General features: G+C 46.4%; 1 protein-coding gene across 2 annotated transcripts in view; it reads left to right on the top strand.

The window, feature by feature from the left end:
• ZZEF1 (zinc finger ZZ-type and EF-hand domain containing 1) overlaps positions 1-23,220 on the top strand; it is a 1,404,152-nt gene that overhangs the window by 573,819 nt on the left and 807,113 nt on the right. For both annotated transcript variants that reach the window (XM_069226690.1, XM_069226689.1), the window contains exon 31: positions 7,684-7,803. In XM_069226690.1, coding sequence (XP_069082791.1) covers positions 7,684-7,803 — 120 coding nt within the window. The remainder of the gene's footprint in view (positions 1-7,683; positions 7,804-23,220) is intronic.

Raw genomic sequence — 23,220 nt, 5'->3', positions numbered from 1 at the left:
TACTTCCTCTTCTAGCACACGTGCTCTTCTGTTGCGACTATATGTGAACTGTCACATTCCTCTCCGGTGTGGGTCCTGTTACATGCGCACCCTGTCTCTCTGGTGGTTCTAGTGTTTGTTACGTTAGTTGGGTCACTTCAGACTTGTTTTCTTGATAGCACTTTTGTACTCCAGGTTGGAGCTTTTTGCGCTTCCTTTGGTGCGCACTGCGCTATTTCTATGCTGCTGCTACTATCAGCAGAGCAGTGGCTCCGGGGCGTATCTAGTGCCTTGGCTGAAGCAGCCCCCACTGTACAGGGGATTGATTCCACAACCGTATCAGAATGGTTCCACCATATTTATCACTATGTTTTCTTAGAGAGTTTCAACTCTCCCTTTTGCTTACATTCAATGGCACCTTGTTGTGATTGGTAGTGTCTCTACTTCTGAGGCGGGCAGAGTGCCCTCTTATTGTTTAGCCAGATATCTGGTGGATCTTCTGCATCCGTTTGGTCTTTTTGCACCACGGATCGTGGTTTTCTTTCTGTTGTACATTCTGCCAACATTGCCTTTCATTTGGTTTACCCTAGGCATTTTCCCTTTCGTCTCTGTTGCTAAGAGATTGGGTTGGACATTCGCTCATTGAGCTTTTGGCAGTGCTATTTTATGCATTTCTCTTGTTTTGTTCACCATGTGGACGTATACTGGTGTACTCCTCTGGAAGCTAATTCTTGCCTACTTTTGGTAGGGTCTTTCACCTGGTGTTCCTTCCTAGCTATCTTCTAGGACGGTTTATTTTCTCATTCTCCCAAAGGTTTCTTAATTTGACTGCTTTTTCTCTGCTACTGGCTCATATTTGTGATTGTTGCTCGTTCCACTCCCTGTACTTTAGGGTGTGCTTGGTTCTACGTTACCCACTTTTGCTCACATTTCTTCCAGGGCCATAACACCCTGGCTCAATGATTGTGCCTTCTACCTTTAAAGGCACTGGCTTCCCCGTCACAGGGGTTCCATGCTTCCCTAAAATAAAAATAAAAAATAAAAAAAAGTTATTCTTCTGTAGTACTGCACTGATACTGTACACTTCACTAGGTGGTTCTTTCCTCTATTTCAAAATATTTTCTTGCCAGCTCCTTTTTACTTATTCCTGAGCTGGATCCTCCCCGAGCTGTTTTTCACGGGTTCTTGCTTTCTTTTCCACAGGATGTTGTGGATTCTTTCATTGTACACCCTCATCTTGAGGCAGTGCGGTTCCTCTTTTTGGCCTTCACAGCGGTATCCTTTATTCTTGGATTTTATTTCTGTCTCCACTTTCTACTGTGCCCCTTCCCCCCACTTCCTTAGGAGGGGTATGGTGCTACTTCCAATACTGGCTTCTGCAAGATTTTACTACTTTCTTGGTGCCCTTTTTGTATCTCACCATCCTTGTTCCTGGTGATGGCCTGGGGGGTAGGGAGGGTGTGATATCTTTTTTCCTGTTGTCGGTGTTGTTTCCATTGTTTTGGTATTTTGCTGCCAACAAATAGTGTGGTCTGGGCATACCTCTAGGGTTCCTTCCCTAGGGTTTCTTATTTACTTGGTCATTGCTACTTAATATTGATGGTGTCGGATCCCTCCTGGACACTCTATCCTTCTGCCTCCAGGATGGTTCTGTGTTTTTTCTCTTACAGCTGGTGTTGTTGCCACCTTCCTTGGCATGGGACATGGTTGTCTTTCCACATCTTTTAACGTCCTTTGGGTCCTGGTCACTGACCCTCACTCCTTTCAGACTTTTGTCTCTTCACAAGTATCTGATCCCATGTTCATCCTACCCTCATATTCCACACTGGGTGCCATGATTAACTTTCTTGTGGTTTCAAGGAGCTCTAGCTTGGTGGCTAGGTCCACTGCTATTGGTTCAGCAGGCTACCCCTCTATGGGGATTCAAATCTTGCCAACACTCTTAAATATTAGCAGGTTCCTTCCATTATTATCTGTGCTTTTTCTTGCACTGCTCTTTGGCTGCCTTGGTAGTCGGTTGATAATTATGCCTCCAGTTCCCCTGTCAGAGTGCTTTCTGGCATTCAGTTTTGCTCTGAGTTCACACAGGAACGTCTGCTCCATTTCCCTTGTCATTCTAGCTGTGCTTCAGAACACTCTATTTTTACCCTTCTATCACAGTCTACCTGGTGTATATCGCTGCACTTGCACAAGGCCTTGCTGGTCTTTCCTATTCTGTTGTCCCATTTGGGCCTGGAGCTGTTTCCCTGCTCCTTCTGAGCCTACCATCCAGTCTATCTGTATTCTTTCAGTTTCTTCATTTGCTTCTCTAACTGGAGTACTCTCTCATTCTGTGAGATTACCGTATGTCACGGTTATGCCCATCTTTCTACCTTGACTCTTTTACACGTTTCATGTTGTGTGTGTATCCTTTCTGGTGCCCTGTACCAGGGTTCCATTTCATCATCCTGTGGTTTTCACCCCCCCCCCATGGGGGTGGTTGCTGCCTAGCCTCGGTTGGGGCTTTACCTTACCAGCCAAGACTTAGCTTTTCCCCGGTGGATATGCAGTTCATTTTCTCGTATGACTCACTTTTGTCTTTCTCACGCCCACTGTGTCTCAAGCCTGGTTATTCCTCTGTGTTACTGGGTTGTTCTTTGCGAGACTTGTGTGGTCCGTTCACGTCCCTCTCCCAGGGGTTTGGGATTGCTTGGATATCTAATTCTAGGATAAGGAATCTGCGACTAGTTGTCTCTATCAGATCAACAAGTTACTTACCTTCTGTAACACCTTATCTGGTAGAGACAGAGACTATCCGCAGATTCCTTATCGACCCACCCATCCTCCCCGCATACAAACTGTGTACTCTTCAGTCTCGCTTAGGGTGGTTTTGGGTGTTTTGTAGTTCTGCTTCGTCTCAAACCATAGCTTTTCATTTCTGGTTGGCATATACACTATTACACAGTTTTTTTATTTCATTGCCAGTTTCTCTGTGGCTCCACGTTCTGTGGCTTCAAGTCACCGAAGAAACTGACATTAGCGTGTTGGAGGAGGGAATATATGGGTTCCGCTGATGTCATGTCCGGGAACAACGACACTGTGGAGTCGCTTGATGCCCTCTACCAACACGCAGAGGTACTGCTGAGGAAAAATTTCCGGATCCAGTCTGACGCCTGGTGAGAATTCTAAGATAAGGAATCTGCAGCTAGTCTGAGTCTCTACCAGATAAGGCATTAGGGAAGGTAAGTAACTTGTCCTTCAGTCCTCATGTGTTCTACTAAGAATAAGTCATAGCTGCAGCTATAGGGGCATTATCGCTTCTTTCAGTCACCATTTTCATGGATTATGACAATTTAGAACCAAAGATCTCTGACTTGCAGCTTGCCTTCAGTGTATTGACCTGTACGGGTTAAAACCAATAAATTGTAATTTCCATCACAATATAACAATGTAAAAGACTAACATTAATATACTTGAGTGCTCATGGGGAATTAGCTGGGTATATGTATGTTTGAAATATGCATTTCATTAGTGTTTACAGTAGCCCTAGGCAGAGGGATACCTAGTGTTTACAGTAAGCCTAGGCAGAGGGATACCCCCTCAATCTTCCCCCCACCCTTCCCATTGTTTGAGGAAAAGTTTGGGATGGCATGAACAGCTTGTGCTGCTCGCATCTGCTTCAGGAGCACTTGCATCAGAGAGGCATGCCATTGTATACTGCTGCTCTAAAAACAAACAGGGGTGTGTTGTGGAAGAGTGGGTGAAACTACCAGGTTCCCACCAGGTCAATTGTTGCTGCCTGCTCTCTTTGTAGTTTGGGTGTGTAAAGTGATTTGGAAGCCTTCTTTTTCGGCCTAAGGAATCCAGGTAAATGCAGGTGGCCTCAGTTACTCTGAGGAGCAGAAGCACAATGAAAGTAATGTTGCTGCCATTGTAAATTTTGAGTGTGATTTACATGCCAGGGACATGAATCACAAACTCCCTGATGTCACTTTTTGTGCTTTGAAGTTGGCCTAAGGTGCATGAAATGTTTTGTGGCCTTCAGATACCATGGTCCCCACATTAAGCAGTGAAGAGAACCAGGACTGCAAGTTTTGCAGGAAAACAAGTATATCAGGAATTTTCTTGTTTCCATTTCACCACATATAGCCAACTAAAATGTGATTGGGGAAAGCGAGTTCAGTATTTGGGGATAAAATGGTGCAAATCTCGTAACTGCAAGGGAATGGCAATTAAAGAGAGAATCTGTATGAAGAGAGAATCTAGATTTTACAAGGAGGCTAGTATTATGCATTGCTGGATCAAGGAACCCTGTTCTGATCACCGCCCAGTGATACTCAGCAGCACTCCTTAGGTCGCTAGACCCCGGACGCCTATCCCCCAGCTGCTCCCGTATTGCGCCTCACACCACAGTAGGAGCTTTCACCTGCACCTATTGCCAGTTATCCTGCAGCCACTCACCCACACCTCTACGCAAATACTAACAACACCGAGACAACCCCTCCCAAAACACACATGACACAAGCACCGGCAACCCTCAATCCCACCCTACACCACATGTTGCAGTAAACTCGCACATCAACACCCACTCGCATGCATGCTTTTCATCACATGATTAATCAGCAAACACACAACCAAAAGATGGGAAGTGCTGAGCAGGGATACCCCCAACATCCTCTTCATAACAAAAACCTGGCTCAACCCCTCATTGGCTCGCAGCATAGCAACGGTACTCCCAGTGGGCTTCAGGATTGCTAGACAGGGCCACCTTCACAAGCCAGGAGTCTCCGCTATCATCTACAAGGAATCCATCAAATGCACAACATCCACAGACAACGTCATGCCATTCATGGCACACCTGCACTTCAAGCTGCATTTCTCTGAAAACTTCACCCCGAACGGAACCTGCACCTTCCAACCATCCAGGCCACGAACCATCTTTACGAACCTCATCACCTACTTCATTGCTGCACTCACCATCAACTCCAGAGCCTATGTTTTCCTTGTGACCTCAACTTTCACCTGGAAGACCAAAATGACCCCTTCTTCACAGCACTCCTCGACACACACTGGACCCCATCTTCACCAAAAGGGACAGCATCAAATACAACTCCAGCACACTGCCGCTCACATGGTCTGACCACTCCTTCATCTACTTCCAAATCAACACACCGCCAGCCACCTTTCAATAACTTTGCGATAACCTATCCAACTTCTTCCACAGCAAAATCGCAAACATCTACAGCAATGGTTCCCAACCTTTTGACTTCTGTCGACCCCAACGTTATCATTACTGGATCCCAGGTGCCCCTTACTGAATCATTATTGGAATCCGGGGACCCTCCATGAGTCTTTACTGAAAGCTGGGGACCTAATCTGTTAATCTTATTTAATTTTCTAAGCAGTTGCGGACCCCCTGAGGAGGCTAAGCATACCCTCAGGGGTCCCCGGACCACAGGTTAGGAACCACTGATCTACAGCAACCTTGCACATCAGCCCAACCACAGACAACTTATTGCTAACCTACCCACCACTAACCAAGACGGCCACTTGACTGAATGGACAACCCTCACCAGAAACAAGACAGTGGCAATCATGCGGACCATCCACTCGGGGGCCTCAATAGAACTACGTCCCCACCTCATCTACAAACTGGGAACACAACCAGTCAGCACCACCCTGACCCACATCATCAACACCTATCATGTCCGCCACTTTCCTGGATGAATGGAAACTTGCAGAAATCAACACCCGAATCAAATGGGCAACTTCTCTGCTCCCTTAGTCAGCCAAAGTGATTGAGAAGGCAAGCAACTCACAACCTATCACAAACTTCACGTTCTTCTAGACAACACTCAGTCAGGATTCAGAAGGAACCACTGCACTGAAACAGCACTCACCGCAGCCATCAGTGACATATGAATCATGCTGGACTGAGGAAAAACATCGGCCCTCATCTTGCATGACCTCTCTGTAGCCTTCAACACTGTCTCCCACAGCACTCTCATCGGATGACTCCATGAAATTGACATACAAGGATCCGCTCTCAAATGGATCTGTTCCTTCCTCACAGGAAGAACCCAAAGTCAGGCTACCACCTTTCACAGACCAAGAAACTGATATGCAGTGTCCCACATGGATCGTCTCTCAGCCCCACCTTTTTCAACATATACCTGACACTGCCCATCGACATCATCCAATCACAACACATCAATTTAATCTCATATGCCAATGACACCCAACTGCTCTCCCTGAGGACCAGACAACCACCACCAGAATCAACTTCACTAAATGCATGACCATGGTAGCAGACTGGATGCTAACCATCTACTTGAAGCTCAACTTTGACAAGATGGAAGAACTGCTATTTGGCATCAAGATTTCACCCTGGGACTTCAACTGGTGGCCATCAGAGCTAGAATCAACACCCACAGACTGTGCAAGAAATCTAGGGATCATTCTAGATGACAAGCTCAACATGACAACTGAAGTCAGTGCAGTGAGCACCTCCTTCTACCCCATGCTACGCATGCTGCAAAAGATCTTCAAATGGTTGCCACAGAGCACCAGACGAATCGTCATGCAAGCGCTCATCACCAGCAGGACGACTGCGACAACACTCTCTATGCTGGAATCTCCAAACAACTCCTACACAGGTCTAAGGCCATCCAGGACACCGCTGCTAGACTCATACTTGACCTCCTACTGCAAGCCCACATCACACCTCACCTCAGAAAGCTTCACTGGCTCTTCATTCACAAGTGCAGCCAATTCAAACTTCTGACACACACATTAAAAGCCCTGCATAACACAAAACCAGATTACCTGAATAGCTGCATACACTTTAACCAAGCCACCAGACACCTACACTCTGACCCACTCTCACTTGCACACAATCCTGCATCTGCAAAAGCAAAGCTTGAGGTCTCTCATTCTCTTAGATCTCACCAAGACATGGAACGACCTCCCTCAATGCATAAGAGTCTCCTCCTCACTTAGAGTTCTACAAGAAGCTGAAGACCTGGCTTTTTGAATAAGCACCTCAGGACATACCTACACACCTGCCTAAGAACCTAGATACCATATTAGGTGATTAGTGTGCTATACAAACCAACATAACATAACATGCATTAACTCTTATAATACCTATCCAAAGAGTTAATGTATAATGCTAGCCTCCGGTCTTGTCATGAAATTGTCTATCTCATCTCTTTCAGGAGTTCCATTGGGGGAATTATGACCCAGATAGTGCACTACTTGTAACGAGGGTCCTTGTTTTATTTTATTTTAGGGATGTCATTGAATGGGGTGATTCAAACATGTGGTCAGAAGCATAGCATAGTATGTCCTAGATTACTATTTATTGTGTTTTTCAATGATTGTAGTAATATTTGGGTCCAAGCAATGGATGAGTTAGTTAATTTTCCAGGACATTTTTTGTGTGCCAGACCATAATCAAGGGATGTAAAGGAAGCAGATTTGTTTGTTTATTGAGGCTTCCATAAGGGGCATCAATGTATTAAAATAAGAAAGGGGGAGACTTTGATTGAAAATATGTTCCTACGTTGATTGATCAATCTGTCAAAGGCATAAAATATATAAAGGAGTTGTGCATATTTTCCAATCTCCTTTACTTCTCATGTCATTGTTAGTGGCATAGTTGTTTAATGTTCCATTCGTCAGTCAAATCCTGTATTCTCTTCTAATGGTGTATATCTTTTGCAGCTATTTTGGACATTTGGAAGGCTGTGGTGTTGAGCTGCACCAAGAGATTCGAAAGTCCTACTCCCAACTAGTATTGCTTCTAGTGAATGCTGTTAAAGGATGTTCAAGCATCGGTGACAGGTATTCTATTCTCTCAGTAAATATGTGTTTCATGTATCAAGTCAATGCAGACTTCAAGTGTAAAAACCTTTTTCCTATGCAAATTAAATGCAAAGAATAGACAGTCTGCCAGTGATGAGAGGTATTGTTGATGTGTCCTCAACATGCCATGTTTTTATCTTGCAGATCCCAAATTAATATGTTTGCTTATGTCAGGATGAGGCTGTTTACATGTATCTGGATTTTATTGAGTGTCACTAAGGTGATGTCGGCCATTGAAGGGATGGTAATACAGTTGTTAACAGTGTTTAAGTATTCATTTTGTGGTTGTTAAATAGATTTGCAAGTAGTTGCACCAAATCAGGAACTTTTTTCACAGTAGGAATGGTACAAATAAGAAGGAAATATTGTATTGTCAGTATTGAACAACACAACTAATTCTATGAACATTTAGTTATTCTGCACTCATGACAAAGCTGTAACATCAAGTCAGGAGTAACAGTGCCTATTACTATGTGATCTAGATTTGCAAGATGAACCATTAATTTTCTAAATACATTATTAAAGCTACATGTAGCCCCCCCCCCCCCCCGGGGGCTCTAATCACCAATCATAGCATCAACAATCATTAGCAGGCTGATAATATAAAAGTCAATTAAAAAGTCTTCTCATCTTGAGATATGCTGCAGTTCATCCAGACCTAGATGTCCAACACCTGAAGCTCTTCCCCACCAAGACAGAATTTCTTCTATTTGACTATAACGGGCAGTAACAATTGTTCGAAAATGGGCTTAGTGATAAGAACCTTGGCGTTTTTTATTTTGATAACCAACTTTGTTTTATTTGCATAATAACGTATCACCGTGCAGATTAAAAGCAACTCCTAGTGTTACAAAATTTCATATGTCCATTGAAGTCCAGCGTTGTCCTGCCAAGAGTCAGCAGTTAGCCCCATCACACCAGAGCCCACAGACAAGATAAACATTGACACTTGTAGATGTGCAGTCCCAAGACATTTGGACCAAACCTTATCGTACTTTTTTGGGCAGCTCCTCGCTAGATACACAGGCCATTCCAGTTGGGCACACCAGCCCATCCCCTGCCTCCATCTTGACAGTGAAGGAAAAGTAATGTAGTGCCCTTAGCTTCTCAGCGCCCGTGATCCAATGCCCTCCATCACTCCCAAGAGGACCATCAGCGGAGAGAGCTCCAAGGCTAGATCCAACACCGTGGACAGTTCGTTCAGGATTTGCGTCCAATGTCCTGTAATAACGGGACAAGACCAAGCTAAGTGGAAAAAATCGGCAGGTGAGTGGGGACAACTATTGCACTGAGGGTTAGGTCTTAGCCCTGCCCGGTGTAGTCTGGTAGGGGTTAGATATGTGCAGTGCAAGGAATATATTTGTACCAAGCACAATCTGACAGAAATTGTAATAGCACAGGGTGCCATCAGCGCATCCCACCAGTCCTCGACGTCTGTCAGTCCAATCCAAGTTTCTCACCGGTAGCAAAAGGTTTGTAGCAATGGAGAAGCATTCAGTACTAAGGAGCAATATATTTGCGATACCCCCCTGCGCCCAGTGCCCCCATCATCGTCTTAGCCTCCGTGAGACTGAATTCACGTATAGGGGTATCCTTTGGGAATGTGTGCCTTTAATGCATGTCTCAGCTGTAGGAATTTGTGGAACTGTGTTTTGTTCAACGCATATGTCTGCTTGATATGATGTCCTTTAAAAGGACATCATATGAGTTCCCTCCCAGACATCGCCTTCCACTGTGAGACCTATAGGATCCCAGTGTGAAAATCCCTCTAGGGCCAGTACTTCACGCAGCCGTGTGCCCCACCTTAGAGGAGTGTGTTGGGTGATTTGGCTCCACCATCCTGTGTGTCTTCGTGCTTAGCGCCACCTGCTGAGGACCCGGCTCATTACCTCTGGAATGGTCGTGGAGATGGGACTACCGTACAGCATATCCATAATAAACCCCATCCTTGAGAGCTTTAAACGGTAGTTCGGGTCATCCCAACTGTAGTTAGCTGGCCAGGTGTGCAGTGGACACCTATGGTGTTGGCACCTTATGCCAGTCCAGGGAACCCCCATTAGTGAATGAAGACAGTGCCTAGGAAACCAGGGCTTTCTAGAGGTAGCTGTGGATGAGCAGCCAAGACTTATCTAGGAGGAGTGCAAAGCACTTGCAATACCACAGCAGTCACACAGCAGCTTATCACACCTGAAAGGAACCACACAGTGTTGCAAAAATAAAGGTACTTTAATATAGTAACACTGAACTGGATAACTCGTAGGCAGTCCGCCCCAACCGGAGGTCAGTACACACTTTATATATACACAAAATAATACTTAGGAATTAGCATAGGAAAAAACAAGCAATGCCAAGAATTGTAGAAAATAGCTAATGCCCTGGTGGGAGGGGGTGGCAAACCATATACTAAAATAGTGGAATGCGAAGTGAAGTCCCCCACCCAAGGATGTGGAGTAGTTAGAGGGGAGCTGGAGGAACTCGGGACCCCAAGAGACGAGTACCTTAGTGGCCCTCAGCAACCACGAGAGCAGAGGTAAGTTACTGGTCTTCCCAAGGACTAACAAGAGGACTTAGAAAATGAATTGTGCAAGAACAGGACCAGACCAGAGGAACCCAAAGGTGGATTCTGGAAGAAGAGTGTAGGAAGCAGGCCTGTTGTGTGGTGAGCACCTGTGGTGTTATCACCCTATACCAGATCTAGGTATCCCCTATTAGTGAGGTCTAGTCAGTGTCTAGGAAACCAGGCTCTCTAGTGGTAGCTGTGGATGAGCATCCAAGGCTTATCTAGGAGACATGCAAAGCTCATGCAATACCACTTATGGCCACACAGCCCTTACACACATGAAAGAACAACACACATTGTTACAAAGCTGAAGGTACTTTATTTTAGTGACACAAATACTAGAATACTAGATAGGCAACACTCTACTAGCAGGTGAGTAAACACACTATTATGTGCACCTTAGTGGTCAGGAATGGGCATGGAAAGCAATAGAAAACAGTGAAATAACTGTAGACAATAGTGACCCTTGGGGGAGCCCAAACCGTGTACTAAAAAAATGGAATGCGAATGATGGAACCCCATCCGTGTAAGTGGAATCTGTAGAGGGGAGTTGGAGGAACTAGGAACCCCAAAAGTTAAGTGCCAGAGTGCCCCCCAACGACAAGTAGAGAAGAGGTAAGTATCTGGTTTTTCCCAAACCCACAGAGAAATTTTGTGAAAGGACTGTGTAAGAACCAAGCAAGACTGCAAGAAACAAGATGTCTCCAGACAGAAGAGGACCTACAAATGATGGGGACAAAGTCCAGCTCCAGTTGGAGTGTCCATTTGGGGCAGGAGCCACTACCCACCCTACCAGAGATGCATGACCAGGTTGACGGTGAAGACCAGGAGTTGGCTATGCAAGACAGAAGCAGAGGAAGAGTTCCAGGAGTGATGCAGTTGATGTCCCAGAACGGCAGAAGAGTTGTAGTCCATCAGTGGTGCGGAAAAACCACCAACAAGCCTTGGCAAAGGCAAGAGTTGCTGCAGAAGATTTGCAGAGCTGGCGGGGACCAGGAAGGTCGAAGGGGACTCAACCCATGGAGGGGCGTCCCAGAGGTCCCCCTGCAGTCAGGAGCGTGAAAAGTCCTGGATGTAGCCCTCACAGGCAACTCAAAGGCAGCAGGTACAGGAGTCGCAGTGAGGCCCACTCAGCACACCTGGAAAGGAGTTCGATGTCGCTGGAGCAGCAGGCAGGAGACAACGAGTTGCAGGGAAGACTTCTGGAGGCCAGGGCTACACGGAGCCTGAAGATCCCTCGGCAGAAGAGCCAACAAGCCTTGGTAGCTGCAAGAGTTGCAGTGCATAGGAGTACTTTCCTGCAAGGAGAGGCAAACACTCACCACCTCCAAAGTTGGACAGCTGGTAGAGGAGACCAAGGGAACCACTCAAGACCACGACCTGTGTTGCAGGATCCACGCAGAGTTACAGGAGAGAGAACCCATGCAGCCGACCGTTGGTGCAGTTGGTGCCTGCGGATGCAGGGGAGTGACTCATTCATCACAAGGGAGATTCCTTCTTGCTTCTTGGTGCAGACTGAAGACTTGCTGCCCTCAGAAGATGCACAGCCAGGGAAATATTGCAGTTGCTGGAAGGAGTTGGAGAAACAATGTTGCAGAGCGAAGTTGTCGCTGGAGTTGCAGATTGTAGGTTCCTGTGAAGTCCAGTTGTGGTTCCAGTGGCCAGAAGTTGAAGTAAACTTTGCAGATGAGTCCTGTTGGAATCTTGCATGTCAAATCTGAAGACCTACCCAAGAGGGGGACCCTATACAGCCCTAAATGGGGGATTGGTCACCTAGCAGGGTGACTACCTATCAGGAGGGTGCTGTGACATCACCTGCCTGACCTGGCCACTCATATGCTCCCAGAGGCCTCTGCCCACCTTGGATTCAAGATGGCAGAATGAAGTGGCCACCTGGAGGAGCTCTGGGCACCACCCCTGGGATGGTGATGGACAAGGGAGTGCTTATTCCCCTTTCCTTTGTCTAGATTCGCGCCAACGCAGGGACTGGAGGTTCCTGAACCGGTGCAGACTGATTTATGCAAGGAGGGCACCAAATGTGCCCTTCAAAGCATACAAGTGGCTTGGGAGGCCATCCCTCCCAAGCCATGTAACACCTATTTCCAAATTAAGAGGGTGTTGCCTCCCTCCTAAAGGAAATCCCTTATTCTGCCTTTCTGGGCTTGAGCTGGTCAAGCAACAGGAGAGCAGAAACCTGTCTGAAGGATGGCAGCAGCGCGGGCTGCCTGGGAAAACCCTGTAAACTGGTAGAAGCAAAGCTAGGGGTCCTCTAAGGAGCCCCCAGAGTGCATGGAATCATACAACCAATACTGCAAAAGTATTGGGGTATGATTCCGACATGTTTGATACCAAACATGCCAGGTACGGAGTTACCATTATGTAGCTGGACATGGATAGTGACCTATGTCCAGTACACAGGTAAAATGGCTTCCCCGCAATCACAAAGTCCATGAAAATGGAGCTGGTGTTGGTGGGGACACCTCTGCTCATGCCGGGGTGCCCTCACACAGGTACTTGCACCCTGCCCTGTGGGCTAGGAGGGCCTTCCATAGGAGTAACGCACAGTGACCTGGTGCAGTGACCTGTAGTAAAAAGGGTGCATGCACCCTTTCAAGCAGGCTGCAATGGCAGGCCTGCAGACACACTTTGCATGGGCTCCCATGGGTGGCATAATACATGCTGCAACCCATGGGGAACCCGTGGTGCCCCAGTGCCCAGGCTACCTAGGTACCCTATGCTAGGAACTTATATGGGGGCATCAGTATGCCAATTATGGGGTGTAAAAAGTTAGGGACAACCAAATCCAGAGGGAGAGAGCACAGTTACTGGGGTCCTGGTTAGCAGGATCCCAGTAAACACAGTCAAAACACACTGACATCAGGCAAAAAGTGGGGGTAACCATACCAAAAAGAGGGTACTTTCCTCCAAAGAGGATCTGCAAAACAAGGGGTCAGAGTCCCGTCTACGGTTGAGTTTTCAGTCGGGGCAGGAGCCACTACCCACCTTTATGTGGATGAAGATCCGGATCAACGGCGAACTAAGATCAGCTGTGGAGTCCAGGAGCTGCAAACGGTGCAGATGATGTCCCATGTCTGCGGCTCGGTCGTAGATGGTCAGTGGTTAGGAAAACCTCCATCAAACATTGGCAAATGCAAGAGAAGGCAAAAGAAGAGCTGCAAGGCTGAAGAGGAGCAGCAAGGTCCAGGGGACTTGACCCTTGGAGAGGAGTCTGGGCTGACCCTCAGCAGTCGGGAGAACCAGCAGAAGCAGCCAAAGCCCTCACAGGTAACCCACTGGCAGCAGGCACAGTAAGTGGCAGTGAGGCCCAATCAGCACACCTGGGGAGGAGTCCCACGTCGCTGGAGCAGCAGAAGAGAGACTGTCTTTGCAAGGATGAAGTGCTGCTCGGAGCCTGAAGATCTCTCGGAGCAGGAGACAACAAGCCTTGGTTGCTGCCAAAGTTGTGGTGCACACAGGTGCTATCCTGCAAGGAGAGGCAATGGTTCACCGTCTCCCAAGTTGGATAGCAGACAGAGAGGACCAGGGGGACCACTCCAGACCACCACATCTGATGCAGGATCCACATAGTTCCAGAGGAGAACAGACCCATGTATCCAAAAGTCGTTGCTGTAGGTGCCTACAGATGCAGGGGAGTGACTGCTTCATTCCAAGGGAGATTCTTTCTCGCTGCAGCTGAAGTCTTGCTGACCCTAGAGCAGTGTTGTCCAACCTTTTTATCGCCGCGGACCGGTAAATGTTTGATAATTTTTCCGTGGCCCGCTTGTCCCATTGTGTGACAAGCGGGCCACGGAAAAATTATCAAACATTTACCGCCCGCCACAGTGGGGCGGCCCGGTGCCGATTGATCCACGGACCGGCACCGGTCCGCGGGCCGGGGTTTGGGGAACACTGCCCTAGAGGATGCACAGCTGGGGAAATGTTGCAGTTGCTGGAAGGAGCTGGGGAAACAATGTTGCAAGCAAGGTCGTCTCTGGAGTTGCAGTCCTGTTGTCTGCTCAAGTGTCTAGTTGCAGTTCTGGGGGCCAGAAGCAGAAGTGGACGATCCAGAGGAGTCCTCGTGGAGTCTTGCATGCCGAATCTGGGGACACACCTGCAAGCGAGTCCCTAAATAACCCTAAAAGAGGGTTTGGTCAGAGGGGGTCACTGACATCACCTGCCTGACCTGGCCACTAATAAGGTTCCAGAGGCCTCTGCGCATCTTGTTTTCAAGATGGCCGAATCGAGTGACCACCTGGAGGAGCTCTGGGCCCCACCCCTGGGGTGGTGATGGACAGGAGAGTGGTCACTCTCCTTTCCTTTGTCCAGTTTCGCTCCAGAGCAGAGACGGGGGGTCTCTGGGCTGGTGCAAGCCATTTTATGCAAGGAGGGCACCAAATGTGCCCTTCAAAGCAAACCCGGTGGCTTGGGGAGGCTACCCCTATCAAGCCTTGTAGCACTTATTTCCATGGGAGAGGGTTTTGCCTCACCTCTCCCACAGGAAATCCTTTGTTCTGCCTTCCCCTGTCTGAGCTGGTCAAGCAGCAGAAGGGCAGAAATCTGTCTGAGGGCTGCAGCAGCGTGGGCAATCCCTGGAAGCCTGGTAGGAACATTACTGGGAGGTCCTCTAACTAACAGAATGCTGGCAACAGTATTGGGTTATGGATCCGACATGTTTGACACCAAAAATGCTGATGTTTGGTTACTACTATCTAGCTGGACGACAGATATTGAATGACTTGTGGCCGACACAGTTAAAATGGCTTCCCCGCACTTAAGAAGTCCAGTTTGTAGGGCCACCTCTGCTCATGCAGGGGTGCCCTCACACACAGGGACCTGCACCCTGCCCTTTGGGCTGGAAGTACCTTCTATAGGGGTGACTTACAGTGACCTGGTGGAGTGGCCTGTGGTGACAGGGGTGCATGCTCCTTTTCACACAGGCTGCAATGGCAAGCCTGCAGACACGTTTTGCATGGGTTCCCATGGGTGGCATAATACATGCTGCAGCCCACGGGGAACTCCTGTTGTCCCAATGCCCTGGGTACCAAGTATCATATACTAGGGACTTATAAAGGGACACCAGTATTCCAGTTGTGGAGTGCACAAAGGTCCAAGTAACCATATTTGGTGAGAGAGAGAGCACAATCACTAGGTTCCTGGTTAGCAGGATCCTAGTGAAAACAGTCTAAGCACACTGATAACAGGCAAAAAGTGGGGGTAACCATGCCAAAAAGAGGGTACTTTCATATACTTGTGTTGCAGCAGCAGGGGAGAGTTCTGCACCCAAACTTGCCCTCTCTCCCCCTTCTTCTGTGGAGATTGAGTGGCGACAGTTGATTGACAGCTTTTGATCTTACGCCTTAAGTCTGTAACGTTATCTTGGCAGCCAGACGTCCCTCCACCAAAAAGGTGTACTCCTGTTGGAAGAAATTTGTGTCATGTTGGACAGCCAAGTCTGTTTACCCCTGCCCCTCTCTTTGAGGTTCTGTTGTTTATATCTTTTTGGCCGAGTAGGGCTCTGCAATGGGCATTCTCAAAGGTTATTTTTCTGCAGTTTCTGCATGTTCGAGGTTACCTGATGAACCTTCTTTGTTTAAGTCCCTTAGTCTTACACATGTTTCTTCCATCCCCCTTCATTAAGCTCCAATGGGTTTTGAATTTGGTTTTGACCTTTTTGCTGTGCGCCATTCAAGCCTCTCCACAATTATCCTCTCAGTCTTCTTACTTTGAAGACTGCCTTTCTTGTGGCCATTACATCTCCGCACAGTAAATAAGCTGCAGGCTTTGTCATCGAAGCCTCCATACCTTTCTGTCTATCCTGACAAAGACCCTTTCCTGTCAACAGTGGTTATGCCCTTTCATGTAGGCCAATCCATCACCTTGCCTACTTTTTACGCACCCCCACATCCTTCTAAGGAAGAGGAGAGGTTCATCCTGGACCCAAAAAGAGAGTTGGCGTTCAACCTTGATTGTACAAAAGAGTTCTGATTGGATGACCAACTCTTTGTCAGTTATGTGGGTGTGAAGAAAGGTTGGGTAATGCCAGATGGGATCTGCTACGCACTGCCCCAGAATCAACCCCCTTGAGGGTTTGCTTGCTGATTCTACCTGAGGGAAAGCAGAGACTACTGCATTAGCATGCAGAGTCCAGTCCTTGATACCTGCCAGGCAGCAACGTTGGCATCCCTGCACACATTTACCAAACTTTACTGCCTGGACTGTCAGGTCCGGCAGTGAGCCCGTTCGCTTCTGCAGGACTTTCTAGTATAAACTTAGTTCGCAGATCCACCTCCGTGGATGTTATTTGCTTGGGTATCTGTTCAAAGGTAAGGAATCTGCAACTAAAAGTCCCTATCAGATGAACAAGTTACCTACCTTCCATAATACCTTATTTGGTAGAGACATATTCTAGTTGCATATTCTTTGCCTACCCACCCATCCTCCTCGCTCTGTGAACTGATTAATAGGGGCAGGGACTTCCCTTTCAGGGCCTTAGTTTTGACGCACCAGAAGTCAGTTTCTTTATGGCTCTGTGCTTCTAGTGTGGAAATCAGTGACTATAAACTGATGTCAGCGCGCTGTGGTGGTGCCTACATCAGACCTGCAATTAAACCATCTAATGGCACGCAGCGGTAGTGCTAATGAGAATCTTACGGATACAGTCTGACACTTAGTGGAAATTTAAAGGTAGGGAATCTGCAACTAGAATATATCTCTTCCAGATAAGATCTTACCGAAGGTAAGTAACTTGTTCCTCACTGTGGCTCCCATCTCAAGAACTGGCCCGAAAGTCTGCTTGAGAGCTGTATTCTGAGAGTGACTACACATTTTAACCATAATGATAAAGCAGAAGTCTACTGTAGTCCTTTTCAGTGTAGTCCAACTCACCATCATCTGCAAAGAGTGGAGCAGCAGCTCTCAATCAAACATTATTCTGGACAACCTCTTCCACTTATTCATGCCTACTCTTGATAGCTGATTCAGTAACCTTAATTAAAGCACTTAGACTGGATGTATTCATGTCATGTCTGATTACTGTCCTTCAAAAATATTTGGTGCACTTCACTGAGCCCAATCTAGTCTGACCATCCAGTTGGTTCCTAACATACTTGATTCAACTATGGCCTTGTACAAGGCATAGGAAAAACCTTAATCCTTCCGAGCATGAACTTTCAGGAAGATTTTACTCTGCATCTTTTGGTGGTTTTGCAAGGGCAGTAAAAGTATGATGCCTCATACAATGTTTATTTTCACAAACAAACCCCATGCTCATCTAGACTCATTTAGTCGGGTAGTGCATAGCAGCCACTTGACAGTTGGCAGTTAGTGCTGGAAAGATATAAACAATCTCTTTGGGATTCGATAGAAAGGTTTTTACAGAATTGTCTGAGCAGCAGAAAACAAGACTTAATGAAACAGTAAAAGGCAATGTCTGACCAAATAATATGCTCAGTATTGTCAGGGTATTATGACAATCTGCATTGTGTCTGTCATGCTTGCTGATTGGCTTGAAGACTTGATCTTTCAATGGAGAGCTGCTCTTCTACTATCAAAATCAATAAGACATCCTTTCCATTGAGGCGAGATCTCAGAAAAAAGCAGCCATTGACTGCTACAGGAAAACCTTTGAACGATGTGACGTCCTTGTGATTAACCCACTTCTTTTAGAGGGAATAAAGAGGAAAGGATAGTAGCAGTGCCAAACAAATTACACAGTTCTCTAAAACAATATGAAAGCCTAATACAATGTAAATTTACTAGTCTGTAGCCAGGAAGGTGCAGGAACCACAATATTTGCAACCACCTTTTTAACAGATTTACATTTACAATGTTACAAAAGTATGAGTAGACCTGTACAGTGCTGCAACAATCAAGCAGTCAGAGTTTATAGCCTATCAGCATAACATGACTACTACACTGTCAAAATGTTCTTGTTCATACCATCTCCTCCAGGTGCAAAGAACTTACCTGAACCGCCAAGGTCTTTTTTCTGGTAAAGAAGAGCAATGTTTTCTTGACTGTTTCTTGACTGTTAGTTAGAAATTGATGCACTTGTAAAGTCTGTTTCATTTCTTTTAGTGACATGTTTAAAAATTGGCATACATAGAGGCACTAGTGATATCATTAACCAGAAGGCCGAAGGGAGAGTGTTCTTTTGACACCAGAACCCTGAGAAAGCAATATAGCATATTGCATATGTTAACTGTAATGTGTTCTTAATGTTATATGTTCATTTTGGGTTAGTGAACATGAACACATTTCCTCACACAGGCTGTTTATTGAAAACAGTAAGTGAAATACCTGATTATACTATTGAGTTGCCTACAGTAAATGAAGAGAAAACCAAGTAATGATGTAGGAAAGAATGTAAAATTTCAGAGTAAAAGCAGCTGACAATGGGAAAGGACAGTAATAAAAATGTTGGTTTTATTTTCCTGTTACAGCTAGATTTTCGATAAACAATAGTCAGTGGTGAGGACCATTGGAATTATGCAATTCTTTAGCTGCAGCATTTACTGCATAATTATGGATTTATCCCACTTGCCACATAATTTACTGAATAAATTGTGAAATCTGATAGAGACAAATAGCTGCTGATTCCTTATTTTAGAATTCTCCCCATGCGTTGGAATGGATCCAGAAACCTCTTCAGCAGTACCTGTATGTGTCGGTAGAGGGCATTTTGCGACTCCGTAGCAATGTCGTCCCCAGATATGATGTCGACAGAGTCCATATAGTCCCTTCCCCGACATGCTAACGTCCGTTTCTTCTTTTCCGTGCAGCAACACGGATCTGGAGATGCAGACCATTTTTGGCATTCCGCTTTGCACAAGTGTGTTTCTTAATTGGAACAGTGTATATGCCTACTGACTTTAAGCCCTGTGGGTCATGTTCTCGACAGATGTCGGTCACGGACCCTCACTTCTTTTTAATGTGGTGCCTCTGCACCCATCATGATGCCGACGGCTGTGACGCCTATCAACAACTGAGGCCTAGAATGTTGCAAGAGTGGCAGATCAAGCTCCTGGTGTCGTAGTCTGTTATCTCCTACTTTACATCCCAGAGACCATTCTACGAGTCGATCGCGCATGGCTCCCTCGACATCGCTGGTCCCGACGACATCTCCAGGTAAGTGTAGTCCTCGGCAAAGTTGTGTCCTCCTTCGGCTTCACTGTCCCCACGTGACACCCAGATCTTCTGAGGATGATTCTGCGCAGGAGTCAACTCCATGACTTTCGCCTTATCCTGTCACTGCGGAGCTATTATTTGTCTCCTCCCCCCTCTGGAGCATCTTTGGGCCCTAAGGAGGTGGCGAGTGCCCTGACGGGTTCCTCACCAGCGGCTTTGTCCTTCGTGCCCGTTGGGCCCCTCAACTTCGACTCCAGAGTTGGATCGGCACCAGTGCACAGCCTCTTGCAGCTCCCATCAACTGCGCTTCATTCCTCCCTTCCGATGCCGTCTTTGGCTGTGATGGCGCATACTACTTCTCTTGACGCCCCTATTGTTGTCTCTCCGGAGTCGGACGATGCCACCTCCGAGTACGAGGTCTCTCCCTCTCAGCATCGGTCAACATTGACACGACACCTAGAGCCGGTGCCGTTGGAGTCAGATGTTCCTTCATTTGCTGAGCCTCAACCTCTTGTTCCTCCTTTGGAGGGGCCTGGACAACCTCAGCCTCCTTATTCAGGCACCATTCCGCTTTCACACTCAGGTTGGTTTCTTGATTTAGCCAATGCGAGCGGTCTTGATTCCTCACCAGCATCCAGCCTCCTTTCATCCCCTGGTTTGGCTTCTGAGGCTAGCTCTACTTTTGCAGGTATATTTCAGCGGGTTTCTGAGGTTTTGAATTTACAGCTTCCTATAGTGCAAATATCCACAGATCTGTTACTTGATGTATTACATCCTGACCTATCTTCTCTAGAGCCGGTCCTTCCTTATTGTGAGGCTCTTTATGATAACCTCTTGGGAGTTTGGACCCAGCTAGTTTCTGATCCCCCTGTGGAGCATTTTATCTCCCACAGGCCAGCCCCGGAGGATCCATCATGCCTTCACCGGCACCCGACAACTCAAATGTTTGTGGTGCAAACTGCTTTGGCTTTACACGGTCTTACACAGATTCTTCCTGTTTCACCAGAGGGAGAAGCCAGGCAGATGGACGCTTCTGGTAGGGTGATGTTTGCCCCCATCTAGTTCGGCCTCACGTTCCACCAACACCTCTTGTGTACATGCTGTGGGACTCAGTGGAGTGTATTTTGTCTTCTCTGCCTGATGAGGCTAGAAATGCTCTCACACCCTTGGTACAGGATGTCAGCAGACTTCTCAGAACCCTTATGAGATTCTTGCTTGATATGCAGTTTGATGGCAAGTCCCTTAGCGCGCATGCCGATTTGGCTTTACACGCTTCAGAGATGCTCATTGTGGGACTTAATGTCAGGTTCTCCTCCTCTTCTACAGCTTCTTTAAGGAGCATTTACCGTGGCATAGTGTTCACAGTCTCAATCCCTCCCACTGAGATATGAGGGTTCTCTTCCAGGTGTGTCTGTAAACGTGCACTACCTTTAGCAGTTGTACTGTCATTCTGGAGTGTGTTTTTGTTGTCAGTTAACATGCAATGTGAACTTCCTGCTCCTTGCAGGTTCATTTGTTATTTCTTTGTTCTCCTCCTTCATAGAGATTTTGCTTAGTGGTACAGTTGCGTGCATCTGGTGGTGCATTCCACTTTTGTTCAGCGGGCGCAATGCCGCCAATTACATTTATGTTCATTTTTCGCTGTTGTTCCACATATGTGGTTTTTTGTTTTTGTTTTTTCAGACCAGGTCTCAGTCTCATTCCGCATATGACTGATTTCTGTTGTTTTCTGTTGCGTAAGCTCTCATTATTCTAATGAGATGACTGGATTTTGAGTGGCAGAATCGCCTGCGGTGTGGGAGACTGAGTCTGACCCACTACAGGTGACACCTGTCGCTCCAATCCGGGTTTTGCTCTGGCTAACTAGCAGTGCCTCATCTCCACCCAAGGGCGGGATGATTGGGCAGCCAAGCGCATGACGTGATTGATTTCTCAGGGAAACCGTGGTCACTCAGGTCTCATCCGTTTCTCTCAGTTACATTAGTCTCACATACACAATGACAAATAGAGGCATAATAGGTTTCAACAATGCTTTAATAAAGTGACTGCATTTTAGATAGCAAAGCATGGGCTGCAATAACCAGGACGATACAGCATGACAAGATTAAAATGGTGACAAGGAGAGTAAAGCATAGGCTATAATAGAGCACAGCGTGTTAAGCTCTAATTCTGCCCTTCAAGTCCCTCTGGGAAGACATCATCCCCCATACCCGAGCAAAGGCCTGAAGTCTGCATAAGCAGCTGTAGCGAGGCGTTAGGCAATCGGCATACAGTTATGGTTCGCTGGCTGGAATCTCCCTCTAATGTTTAAGGGACAGGGAAGTGTTTTTAAAACAAAACAACTGATGTTCTGAGAAAATGTCCCTACGTAAGGATATGTGTTTTTCTACGAATGTCAGAGGCAAAACTTGTATCATGATCATCGGCAACCTATCTTACTACGGCCTTGAAAGAAGCACAGAGTGAGCAAGAATGTCTTGTTTGAGAACTCAGTGCCGGCGTAGGCAAAAACAGCCAGATAGAGTAAAATGAAACAAGACCGCAAAAGTAGCTATTGTAAGAATAATAAAATGAAGCTGAATAAAGTATATCAAGGTTAGAGTGCACAGTGGCAGGTCTAGTATACTTAAAATAATGTGCATGGAGCTATAAATATAATGGCTACACAACAATTCTACATATAGGCGGGTCGCCTACAATCTCTGTGATATCTATGGAGATTTGTGTTCAGCTCCAGCTCTTCGTAGCAATTGATGTAAGCTTTTCGCTACTCTTTCCTGTTTCTTGTTCCCTATTGGGAACTTCCTTGGTACTCCTATGGGAACAGTTTGTTTCCTCATGTCCTTAGGATTTATATGATCATTTTCCATGGAACTTCCATTGGTCGATTGACTAATACTTTTATTCCAGATCTTCTTTTCTGGTTATCTTTTCTCCATACTCTGGACACCAGCCCCTGCCCCTTAAGGCCCCTACTTTCATCTTACTTCTTCCTTGTTCATGGCGGTTGTGAAGGTGATCCCTTTATTGTTCTGTTTTTCGCCTTGACGATATCTTTTGTTATCATATTTTCCCTTTGGGTATAAACATTTATGGTGAAGTAGTGGTCATGGTTACAGTCCCTCATGAGAGATGTGTGGTGCGCTCCCCTCTGGCTTCCTGGCCAGGATCACAGATGCTCACACTGAGTTGTGAGGGTTCTCTTACCCATATGTCTTGGACATTTCCGTCCTTTACCTTTGATTTCAAACTCTTTTTTCCTTTCAGGCATAGAATGCCTATTTCATGGAAATATTTCCTACTCATCAGTCCACTGTGGCAAGGTTATGCTTGTATACCACCATTGGTTTATGCAGTTGATCTTGCTGTTAGCTCCCTTCCATGAGTGCGCCTGTAGGATGTTGTTGGCCCGTATTCTTTCATGACAAAGTTTCCAGATCCAGTCTGACGCCTGGGGGAAAATTCTAAGATAAGGAATCTGAGGCTAGTCTGTGTCTGTACCAGATAAGGCATTACAGAAGGTAAGTAATTTGTTTCTTTCATTAAAACAATATTGTTTCTAGCTAAAGTGAATTTAAATAATTTGCCAGAGAATGTGCCATACAGTTTGTTGCTTTTTGCTACATAATTTACATAACCTTGCTGTAGGACTTGGCCCTCTCTGCTGGGTCACCCTCAAACGTCTTACCTTCACCCCTCCTATTTTTCTG

This window comes from Pleurodeles waltl, chromosome 3_2, assembly GCF_031143425.1.
Source record: "Pleurodeles waltl isolate 20211129_DDA chromosome 3_2, aPleWal1.hap1.20221129, whole genome shotgun sequence".
In the NCBI taxonomy this organism is placed as follows: domain Eukaryota; kingdom Metazoa; phylum Chordata; class Amphibia; order Caudata; family Salamandridae; genus Pleurodeles; species Pleurodeles waltl.
This window is presented reverse-complemented; position numbering and strand designations above follow the sequence as displayed.